Source organism: Varanus komodoensis, unplaced genomic scaffold (assembly GCF_004798865.1).
Source record: "Varanus komodoensis strain SLA01 unplaced genomic scaffold, ASM479886v1 scaffold80, whole genome shotgun sequence".
Lineage (NCBI taxonomy): Eukaryota > Metazoa > Chordata > Lepidosauria > Squamata > Varanidae > Varanus > Varanus komodoensis.
This window is the reverse complement of record NW_025336482.1, coordinates 2,377,590-2,388,910: the sequence shown is the minus strand read 5'-3', so window position 1 is coordinate 2,388,910 and position 11,321 is coordinate 2,377,590. Positions and strand designations below refer to the sequence as shown.

General features: G+C 57.5%; 1 protein-coding gene across 1 annotated transcript in view; it reads right to left on the bottom strand.

Annotated features, from left to right (window-relative positions):
• Positions 1-298: 298 nt before the first annotated feature.
• Positions 299-11,321, bottom strand: part of ANO8 (anoctamin 8) — a 42,446-nt gene continuing 31,423 nt past the window's right edge. Inside the window, exons 12-17 of the mRNA XM_044455914.1 lie at positions 11,120-11,194; positions 8,597-9,343; positions 8,070-8,261; positions 6,757-6,888; positions 2,424-2,534; positions 299-972 (exon numbers count right to left, since the gene is read on the bottom strand). Of these exons, the coding sequence (XP_044311849.1) occupies positions 319-972; positions 2,424-2,534; positions 6,757-6,888; positions 8,070-8,261; positions 8,597-9,343; positions 11,120-11,194 (1,911 nt within the window). The 3' untranslated portion in view covers positions 299-318. The remainder of the gene's footprint in view (positions 973-2,423; positions 2,535-6,756; positions 6,889-8,069; positions 8,262-8,596; positions 9,344-11,119; positions 11,195-11,321) is intronic.

Here is an 11,321-nt window from a genome sequence, read left to right as displayed (position 1 = left end):
CGGGCCCAGGCGCCTCCGCGGCCACGTGCAGGGGCCGAAGGAGCCCTTCCCAGAAGGCGGAAGCGGCGGTCTGCCGCCCGAGGCCCGCCCCCCTTGCCCCACGGCAGGGCCGGCCCTGCCAGGACCGACGGTCCCGGGGACGCCCCTGCCAGGCTCCTGCCTTTCCAACAAGCCCTGCTCTGAAGGTGCCCAGGGGTTTCAGGGCCGGCCAGACGCCCCGAAAGGACCGCAGGGCTCCCCAGTTCTGCTTGAAGAACCGACCGGCCACTCACCGCTCCTTCGGCCCCCCCGCCCGCGGCCTCGCCCCCACGCGGGGGGTCAGAGCTTGTGGCTCGCCCCCCCGTCCTCCTCCTCCACCGGTCGGATCTCCGGCTCCTCGGGCGCCTCCTCGTCCGGCAGCCCGTTGAGGTGGGACCTGCCGGACGGGGGCCGCTCGCCCGCCTCCGCCGAGGGGCCGGCCCGGGGCTGCGCCAGGATCGCGGCGCCACCCTCCGACTTGCTGAAGTGGAACAGTTTGCTGGGGTTGAACGGCTTGGTGGGGGACTGCACCTTCTCGGGGGGGGGCTCCCGCTTCGTCTCCGGGGACTTCAGGAACTTGAAGCTCAGGAAGCCGGGCAGCTTGTTGTCCGTGCTGGTGGGGGACTGCGGGGAGCGGGCCGTCCCCGTGCCGCCCGTGCCCCCCGAGAGGAACTTCCCCTGCAGGGGAATGATCTGCTTCAGCTTGATGACGTTGTTGGTGGCCAGGAGCGAGCTGGGCCGCTTGGGCTTCTCGGGCCCGTGGCCCGCGCCCTTGCCCTTGCCCTGGCTCTTCTCGGGGCCGGCCTCCGCCCCCCCGGCCTCCGGCTTGCCTTCCTCGCGGCCGGCCTCGCGCTCCTTGCGGGCGTGGTACTCGGCGTGGCGCTGGCGCTCCTCCTCCTCCCGCTTGCGGCGCTGCTGCTGCTGGAAGCGGAGCTGGGCCTGCCGCTCATGCTTCTGGGGGGGCAGAGTGGAGCGTCACCCCCTGCCCCGCGCGGCCACCCCGGGGCCCGCCACCCCGGGCAGGGCCAGGCCTGCCCCCGAGGCGCCCTGGGTGCGTGCTTTGGGGCCTGCGGCTCCTCCCGCCCTTATCTTGGGGGGCTCTCTTTGGGGCAGCCCCCCTCCCTCCCTCCCTTCCTCCCCACTTGAGGCTTGGGGGGTGCGAATGAACCTGCCCTCCCGCCCAGGCACGCCAGAGACCTCGTGGGAGGCCTGCGACCATCTTTCTTGCATACATCTTCACCTTAGGCTAAGTTTCACTCTCTGAAAGACTGCATTTTATTTCACGTTTCAAATCCTGCTATAAATGGGCAATTTAGCTTCTTAAATCCACCCAGACATGTGCCTTCTGAGTCAGCCTGGAGAGGTACGGAACAAACGGGGGCGAGCCGAAGACAAAGGAGGAGGAAGGCCGGCCGGATCACCCCCACCAAGAAGGCCTCACCTTGGTTTGACATGACCTGAGCAAGGTCTCCATAAATCCGGGAAGCCATGGCAACGTGGAGCAGTGAAGACTAATTGCCATCGCATTTAACTCCTGTTTTTCAATTTTTTTAAGGTGGATTATCTGTTCCGTCCCTCTCGGTTTTCACCTTATAGCTGTTCAAGGCAGGCAAGGCTGGGTGAGGGTCAGGGACCGGCCCAGAGCCTCCTAAAAAAGCTTCAAGGCCGCACGGAGGCTCAAAGCTGGGCCTGCGGGGTCTCAGTGCCACACGCAAGCCAAAATGTCACTGTGGCCCTGCTAAAAAGAACAGTGTGGAAGGCTGACGGCAATAACATTCGGTGACGAATGTCTCAGGGCCAGGACCCTGCCCTCTCCTGGCCCGTGCCGGCCAAAACATGGATGGTACTGCAGCAGGGACAGCACCCCAACCCACGCCCCGGTGTCCTGTTCTGGACTTCCTTTTATCCTTCACCTGCTGCAGACGTTTATACATTTTATGGACCTAACCTGGGGGTTCTTTTTAATACAATGTTTGAGGAGCTGTGATGGAGCATTTTTCTTGTTTCTTGCTGGAGGCATTATTTTCACATTTGTTCCCATGTGACAGAGCAGCTGAGGCTGTCGGCCAAGAAAGGTTTGTGGGCAAACAAGATGCCCCCAAAAGATGGAATAAGGGGTACAGCAACCTCTTCCATTGACACAGTGTCTTAGGAGCATACACACCTCATGTTTGGGGCAAGCTGTACACCAACCCTGTAGGGTAGGCCTGACCAGCATGCAACAAGGCCCGACACACACCCCGAAGGAGGTCCCAGTATGGCCCCTTCAGCCTTTCCTGACTGAATGCCTGATGTTTCGGGCCAAAAGTCCCATCAGCCACAGCCAGGAGGGCCATGGCAGCCAAAGGGCCGAAGCCGCCAGGCTGGCTCGGTCAGCAGGCCGAGCGTGGCCCTGCGAGGCTCACCTTGAAGGCCTCCCGCCGCTGGTACTCGAGTTTGGCCATCTCCTCCGCCACCCAGGCCGGGATGTCGGGCACTGCCACTTGGATGATGTATTTGAGCAAAAGGGCAAAATGCTGCGGGGAAAAGGGAGGCGTGAAGTGTGTCATGAGAGCCCAGAGCTGGCGTTCATCCCATCCAGCGTTCTGGTCGCCTGGCGGCTGACCAGCCACCTGTTGGAAACCCACCAGTAGACCAGGAGTGCAGAAGCACCCTCCCGGCCACGTACCCCAGCAACGGGCACACACAGACATACTGACTTTGCTCAGAGCCATGAGGACTAGCACCCACGGACAGCGCCCTCCTCCTCTCTCCAGGAACTTCCCCCTTTAAAGTCAGCCAATCTGGTGGCCATCACGTCATTTTGTGGAAGTGAGTTCCACTGTTTAACAATGTGCTGTTTAACACCCTCTAAGCCCAAACCTCCCGTCATAGATCACTGCCTTGCCGTGGCGAAGGGGCTAGTGTAGCACAATGAAGCGATGAGCTAATTCGTGCAGGGGCACCCAAGGCAGACAGGTCACAGCAGAGAGCTCTGACAAAACGTGATCCACTGGAGAAGGAAATGGCAGCCCGCTCCTGTCCCCTTGCCATGAAAACCCCACGGACAGTGCCAAAAGGCAGAGATATGAGGCTGGAAGATGAGCCCCTCAGGTCGGAAGGTGTCCAATGTGCTCCTGGGGCAGAGCAGAGTGCTAGTACTGGTAGCACCAGGAAGAGCGAAGCAACTGGGTCAAAGCCGAGAGGACACTCAGCTCTGGATGTGTCTGGTGGTGAAAGGAGAGTCCGATACTGCTAAGATCTATACTCCATGGGAACCTGGAATGCAAGATCCATGAATCAAGGCAAGCTGGACATGGTCAAACAAGAGATGACAAGACTGAACATCGACATCTTGGGAATCAGCGAACTAAAATGGACAGGAAGGGGTGAATTTAATTCAGATGACCATCAGGTATCCCTCAGAAGAAATGGAGCAGCCTTCACAGTCAAGAAAAGAGTAGGAAAAGCAGTATTGGGATACAATCTCCAAAATGGCAGAATGATCTCGGTTCGAATCCAAGGCAAACCATTCAGCATCACAGGAGTCCAAGTCTGTGCCCCAACCACTGGTGCTGAAGAGGCTGAAGTTGACCAGTTCTATGAAGGCCTACAACGCCTTCTAGAATTAAAACTAAAAAATGATATCCTTATCATCAAGAGGGATTGGAATGCTAAAGTAGGAAGCCAAAAGATAACTGGAATAACAGGCATGTTTGGCCTTGGCGTACAAAATGAAGCAGGGCACAGGCTGGTTGAATTTTGTCAAGAGAATACGATGGTCATAACAAACACTCTTTTCCAACAACCCAAGAAACGGCTCTACACCATACGGTCAACACTGAAATCAGATTGTCTATGTGCTCTGCAGCCAAAGATGGAGAAGCTCTATACAGTCAGTAAAAACTAGACCAGAAGCTGACTGTGGCTCAGATCATGAGCTTCTGGTTGCAAAATTTAGGCTGAAATTGAAGAAAGTAGGGGAAAGCACTAGGCGACTCAGGTATGACCTAAATCATATCCCTGATGAATATACAGTTGAGGTGACAAATAGATTTAAGGAATTAGATCTGATAGACAGAGTGCCTGAAGAACTATGGATGGAGGTTCACAACACTGTACAAGAGGCAGCACCTTAAACCATCCCAAAGAAAAAGAAATGCAAGAAAGCAAAATGGCTGTCTGAGGAAGCTTTACAAATAGCTGAGGAAAGAAGGGGAGCGAAAGGCAAGGGAGAAAGAGAAAGATACAAACAACTGAATGCAGAATTCCAGCGAATAGCCAGAAGAGATAAGAAGGCCTTCTTAAATGAACAGTGCAAAGAAATAGAAGGAAACAACAGAACAGGGAAAGACAGAGAACTCTTCAAGAAAACTGGAGACTATACAAGGAAGACCTTATCGTCCCTGAGAGCCACGATGGGGTGGTCACTGACCTCGAGCCAGACATCCTGGAAGGTGAAGTCCAATGGGCCTTAGGAAGTCTGAGCAACAACAAAGCTAGTGAGGAGACAGTATTCCAGCTGAGCTATTCAAAATCCTAAAAGACGATGCAGTAAAAGTGCTACACTGGAAAACTCAAGAGAGGCCACAGGATTGGAAAAGGTCAGATTACATTCCCATCCCAAAGAAGGGCAGTGCCAAAGAATGTTCGAACTACCGCACCATTGCACTCATTCCACATGCTAGCAAAGTTATGCCTAAAATCCGACAAGCTGGGCTCCAGCGGTATGTGGACCAAGAACTACCAGAAGCACAGGCAGGGTTTCAAAGAGGCAGAGGAACTAGAGGTCAAATTGCCAACATATGCTGGATCATGGAGAAAGCCAGGGAGTTCCAGAAAAACATCTACTTCTGCTTCATTGACTACGCTAACGCCTTTGATTGTGTGGATCATAACAAGTTGTAGCCAGTTCTTAAAGACAAGGGAGTACCAGACCATCTTATTTGTCTCTTGAGAAACCTATATGCCGGTCAAGAAGCAACACCAAGAACCGGACACGGAACCACTGATTGTTTCAAAATTGAGAAAGGAGTTTGGCAAGGCTGTATACTGTTGCCCTGCCTATTTAACTTATATGCAGAGCACATCATGAGAGAGGGGCTGGATGAATCACCAGCTGGAATTAAGATTGCTGGGAGAAATATCAACAACCTCAGATATGCAGATAATATCACTCTAATGGCAGAAAGTGAACTGAAGAGCCTCTTGATGTGGGTGAAGGAGGGGAGTGCAAAAGTTGGCTTGAAACTCAGCATTAAGAAAACTAGGATCATGGCATCCAGTCCTCTCACTTCCTGGCAAATAGATGGGGAAGAAATGGAGGTAGTGACAGATTTTATTTTCCTGGGCTCCAAGATCACCGCAGACAGGGACTGCAGCCAAGAAATTAAAAGACACTTGCTGCTTGGGAGGAAAGCTATGGCAAATCTAGGCAGCATACTAAAAAGCAGAGACATCACCCTGCCAACAAAAGTGCGTACAGTCAAGGCTATGGTTTTCCCAGTTGCAATGCATGGCTGTGAAAGCTGGACCATAAGGAAGGCTGAGCGCCAAAGGGTTGAGGCCTTTGAATTGTGGTGCGGGAGGAGACTCTGCAAGTCCCTTGGACCGCAAGGCAATCAAACCCGTCAGTCCTGGAGGAGATCAACCCTGGCTGCTCTTTAGAAGGCCAGATTCTGAAGATGAAACTCAAATACTCTGGCCACCTAATGAGAAGGAAGGACTCCCTGGAGAAGAACCTGATGCTGGGAATGATTAACAGCAAAAGGAGAAGGGGACGGCAGAGGAGGAGGTGGGTGGATGGGGTCACTGGGGCAGTGGGGGTGAGCTTGGGTGGACTCTGGGGGATGGTGAGGGACAGGAGGTCCTGGAGGAATGCTGTCCATGGGGTCACGATGGGTTGGACATGACTTCACCACTAACAACAACAATTTGTTACATGAATTGTGCCTTGTTTTTGCTAGGAATGTGTATTCCATAACATCACCATTCTCTGCCTTCTGGATATGTAGTACATAACAGCTGCTTCAGAAATATTTTAGCGAAGCATGAAAACCAGTATATTAAATGGGAAATCCTCGATAACCCTGAGAGTGGACTGTCACTAAACTGGGCACTGTGGTCAGATGCTGAGCGACTGGGAGGTTTGAAGCCAGCCATGCCACCAAACCTGGGCTTGTGGTTGGCACAAACTTGGGAATTGTATTTTTAACCAAGCATGTTTGCTGGTGCGGCTGCATTCAGACAAGGATTACCCACATTTTATGAACCCGTGCTCAGCTCTCAATTGTGGCTTTTGGTGCTGTCTGTACCCAGTGGCACCAGCCATGGCTTGTTAACCATGCATAACCCAGGAGGAAAACTGGTCGTCTGTTCTCTTATTATGAACTGTCCGTTTGTTATCTTGGCTGGGTTCAGACCACACAATCGTCCACATTGCAACGACAACCTGTACTCAGTCCGGTGTGGTGCAGCGGTTACAGCGCCAACGGGGCCGGAGGAGGCTCCGGTGCCAGTCCTCACCCAGCCAGGAGGCTCGGCGGGTGACCTGGGGGCAATCCCTGTCTTAGCCTGGACCACCTCACAGGGTAGTTGTGGGAATGGCTCAGAGAGGGTTGCAAGGCGCCTGGCTTCTTTGAAGCATGGAAGTGGTCGGGGCAAATGAAGGAGCAGTAAGCCAGCACGTGGCTGTGGGTTCCGGGGCCCCAATCCGAGGAGCAGCGAGCGGTGGGGGGCGGGCACTTGCGAAAGCCATACCTCCAAAACCACGACAGATATTACAGCCCCTTCGGGGCTCAGCCACGGGAAAAGGCGCTGGAGCTGTCCGCACTGGCCGATCAGGTAGCAATTCACCACGATGGCGAGCACCCCCATCGCCTCCATCACCTTCTGTGGGCGGAAAACACAGACGCTTCAGCAGAAAAGTGATGCGCATCCTCCCCCATTTTTATACTGCCCCATCGCCGAAGCCGCCTGGGCACTTCACAGCAGCCCAACGCAACTGGAAACAGAAAATGCAGCCTCGGATCGCCGGGGCGGGGGGGGGGGGGGAAGGGGCTCTCCCGCCAGAGGCCTCAGCTCTCTGTCTGTCTGTGTCTCAAAATGCAGAGTGCGGCTCTTGCAGCAAGCATCGAGCACCAGACGAGGCCAGCGCTGGGCTCACGTGCCGTGGAGGAGGCCAAGGGCAGTGGCGCAAAGCCCTTTCGGAGCTCCTCTGAGCAGATTTCGCCTTCTGCCCTGGGTCACAACCGGGGCTCATCCGCTGTGGCGCTCCTTCCTGGTCCTGCGTTTATTCCGCCCTTTCTAGCAGCTCTCCGTGGGGCCGGCTGGAGAGCTTCCAGAAAACAGGGAAGAACAGCTGCAAGGAGAAGGACACCTGGCGCCGGTTTCCTCTGGATCCCCCACCCCATTTCCAGCTTGGAGCTCTGGGGCAACACCAGAGACCCAAAGAGGAAAAGCAGGAATGTTCCTTGCTCTAGAGCAGGGGTGTCAAACTCGCGGCCCGCGGGCCACTTGCCGGGCCGGGCAGGGCACGGGGGAGGGGCCCTGCGGCCTTCCAAGCGCCAGCGGTGCCTGGGCCGGCCTCCGGAAGAGCGGCCCACCACCACCACTTGATGCGGCCCAGCCTCACCCAGACTCTACTTCCAGCGGCCCCCAGGTAAGGTGCGTTTGAGGCCCCGGCTCTAGAGAGAGTCTCTCTCCATGTGTCTGCCTCTTGAAGGCACCCTGATGGCCGTGGGAACGGCTGGGGGGCGTTCGGCTCAAGAGGGATTGGGGGCATCAGATGAGAAGCTCCTGTGGGCGAGTCCAGGGGAGCCTGATGCAGCAGAGGTACGTGGGCCCTTGGACCTGTATTTTGGGCGGTGCCAGAGGGCACCTGGTGATGCCCCAGAGCACGGCGATGCAGACGGGGGACTCCATGCCCCGCCAGAGCGTGGCTGCCTGGAGAGGGAGCCAAAATCCCGGAATGCTGCCCGCCCCAGGAGGGCGCCTCTGTCCCGCCAGCCCCAGACCAGCCCTGGGGGTGGGATGGGAGAGCAAGGGGCGGGGGGCACGCTCCGGCTGCTTACCTGCCACTCCCCGATGCTCTCCACCCGCTGGCCAAAGGGGCGCTGGAGCCCCGTGCACAGCTTGAAGGCGTCGCTCCGGATCTCGATGACGTTGTTGATCAGGGCACACAGCGCGGCCAGCGGGAAGGCCGAGGAGAAGAGCACCACGTACCCGAACTGGATGAACATCTCCTGGTAGTCCTGGAAGGTGTCCTGGGCGGGGAGGACCGCATGCGCGTGAGCGAGGAGGGGGTGCTCCCAGGCGGCTCGGCCACCCTCCCCACTGCCCCCCCACGTCTGGGTTTGGACAACGCGGCAGCCGTCACACGCGGCTCGGCACGGGCTGGCTGTGGGTTGTTTCCGAACCGCGGATCTTCAGAGTGCCTGAACGCAGCGGAGGGAACGAGCTGGGGGGAGCAACCCTCCACTTGCAGCCACAAGCCACGGGCTCTTTCCACAGGCCGTTTGGGGCTCGCCCACCAGCGCCACGGGACTCGGATGGCCCGTTTCGCCGAGAAGCGCACCGACGGCCCCCGGCCGGGCCTCACCTCGTATTTCTTCATGCAACTCTCCACCTCGGCCTGGGCGAGGTGCGTGGTGTAGTTCTCCTCCGGCGGGTCGATCCAGGAGCTCCTCGAGGCCTTCTGGTCCTCCTCCTCCTCCTCTTCCTCCTCCTCCTCCTCGCCCTCCACGGGGTTCCTGCTGGCCCTCGGCCGCCGGGCACGCAGGACCACGGCAGGGTCCTTGGCCTCCGGCGGCCCCTTGAGGGGGCTCCCAGGGGCCCCCTCGCCCTCATCGTCATCCTCGCACAGCTCGAAGACGGAGGTGGGGTCCGCCCCCTTCTCCACCATGGTGGGGCTGCCCTCCTCCAGGAAGCTCACCTCCTCCAGGCTGAGCTCGCCCGGCTTGTGGCCGCCCTTCTCGATGAAGCTCACCTTCTTCAGCTTCAGCCCGCAGTCGATGGCGCCCTCGTCCTCGGAGTCCCTCCGCTCCTCCTCCTCCTCCTCCGGCACCCCGCAGCCTCCGTTGAGGCACTTCTCCCCCTTGCGTGCCTCTGCCGGGGCCGGCTCGTAGCCCGCCGGCGGGCCGCCTGGCCGGCGCAGCCGGGGCTCGTGGCCGCCGTGACCCTTGGCGGCCGAGTACTTCTGGGTCAGCAGCCGGAGCAGCGTGTGGGCCACGCTCCGCAGGTTCTGCACGCTCAGGTCGCCGCGCTTGAACTTGCTGTACAGGTGGGGCTGTGAGACCTCCTTGACGTTCTGCAGGAACTGGCGCGTGATGAGGAGGGTGGCGAGCATCTGGGGGGGAGGCACCCGTCAGAAGGCCGCCTCGGGACCCCTCCCCGCAGGCCCCTCTGCCCTTAACGGCCCCGAAGCAGCCCTCCCGCACGGATGGGGGGCGGGCACAGCGGGCCATGGCGCTCACGATGCTGCAGCGCCTCTGCCATCTTCCCCTCCCCACTTAAATATTTTAAATATGTAGCACGGAAGGACGGGCTGGGCAAAGCGGCTGTTTCTGAACATGGACCGAGTGCTGGGTGCCACAATTAATTTCTGCATGGCAGAAAATCGAGGGGGAATCTGGTGTCCTTGAGACTTTTAGGCTCTCCAAAGGTCTTGGCCTTCAGCTCCCAGGAGCCTCTGCGGCATGGGCAAGGGCAAGGAATGCTGGGGGCTGAAGTCCGAAGGATCGGGAGAGCACCACCCGCTCCACCCCTCTTTGGGACTACAGCTCCCTGTGTTCCTGGCCATGGGCCACACTGGCTGGGGGAACCTGGGAGCTGTAGTACACCAGGTTTGGTGAGACTGAAACAGACCGTCAAGTCACCTCACCTTTGGCGAAAACAAGAAATAAAAACATTTCCGAGAAACAGGCCAAGAATGTGGGAAATTGCTGGGTAGACAAAATTTTAGGGTGCTGTGTATTAATTAACTTTTCTTCTTTTACATTTTACTGTTAAACCATCCTGAGACTTCGGTAATGGAACGATCTACAAAAGTTTTAAACACACACACACACACACACACACACACACACACACACACACACCCTCTCACATTCCACCTTTTTGTCCTTAATCTTGACCTGCGGATCCTTCCCCCGACCCCACCCCCAGTTTGGTTCAACTGTTTCCCACCCCCTGGATATCAGTTCCAACGCATATTCTGAGTACCATAGTGTTAATCAACATGCAGCTGACCCTTCTGCCTGGTACTGATGCTCAAATTTATTTTTGCCACGTCGGGCATCGTTGTTTGAACCGGGAAATCCAGCCACAGGTGTGGGACTCAGAGTGCAAGTTGGGGCAGAAAAGCCAGATTTCCCAGCTGCGTTCAGTCCCTTTGCCCAGAACTGTCCTGTGCAGCAGTGCCCGCCCCCCCGGCAGTGCCACGTGCCCCCCAGCGCATACTTTGGAGACGCTCAGTTGCCAGCCGAAACTCAGCAAGCCCTTAAGGGAGATGAGGAGGAGGTGGAGGTGGAGGGTGATGGAAGGAAGGACGGCGTCTTTGAACTGACGCACAAGGCTTTGGAAGAGAGAAAAGACCAGCAGGTGCTGCGGAGGGCGGCACACACAGCCGGAGAGACACACAACACACACAGAGAGATGGAAAGACGCAGCATGAAAAATTAAAACCAACTCAAATTAAGGAAGGATGAAATCGACGTGGGGACAAAATGGCGGCCGTGTTGCGTGCCCCTCCTGGCGCATCCCAGCCAAATGGAGAAGGGCTGCACAGGATTGGCGGGGCCGAGGGAGGCTGGGGGCCCCGAGTGTGTGGGGCGGCAGCGTGGCAACTCCGGGCCGAGCTGGAAAGGAGCTCTCCGTGGAGCTGAACCCCAAAACAGGTCAGAGAGGACAGCACAATCAGCGTGGATACACTGCCCTGCTGATTGTGCAGCTCTCCAAGGCGGAATCTGTCCTCCGTGGCTGTTACCGTGTGCGGCGTGGCTACCACTAAGAGTGTCCTGGGCGTGGCTTCGCCCATGGGGGCTCCTTCGCACACAGCCCCCACTCTGCCACATTTCCCCGCGCTCTGGACAGAATTGCCCCACGGGGCCTGCAAACGCCGTACCTCTTTGAGACGTTCCATGTCCTTGAGGTAGAATCCAATGTAGAAAAGACTTAGGTATGAATTTACAAATTGGAACTGTATGAAGGCAAGGGGGGGGGGGGGGGGGGGAGAGGGGGGGGAGAGGGGGAGGGAGGGGGGGGGGGGGGGGGAGGGGAGCCGCGGCGGAAACGGTAACAGCCACGGGGGAAAGAATCCGCAGCAA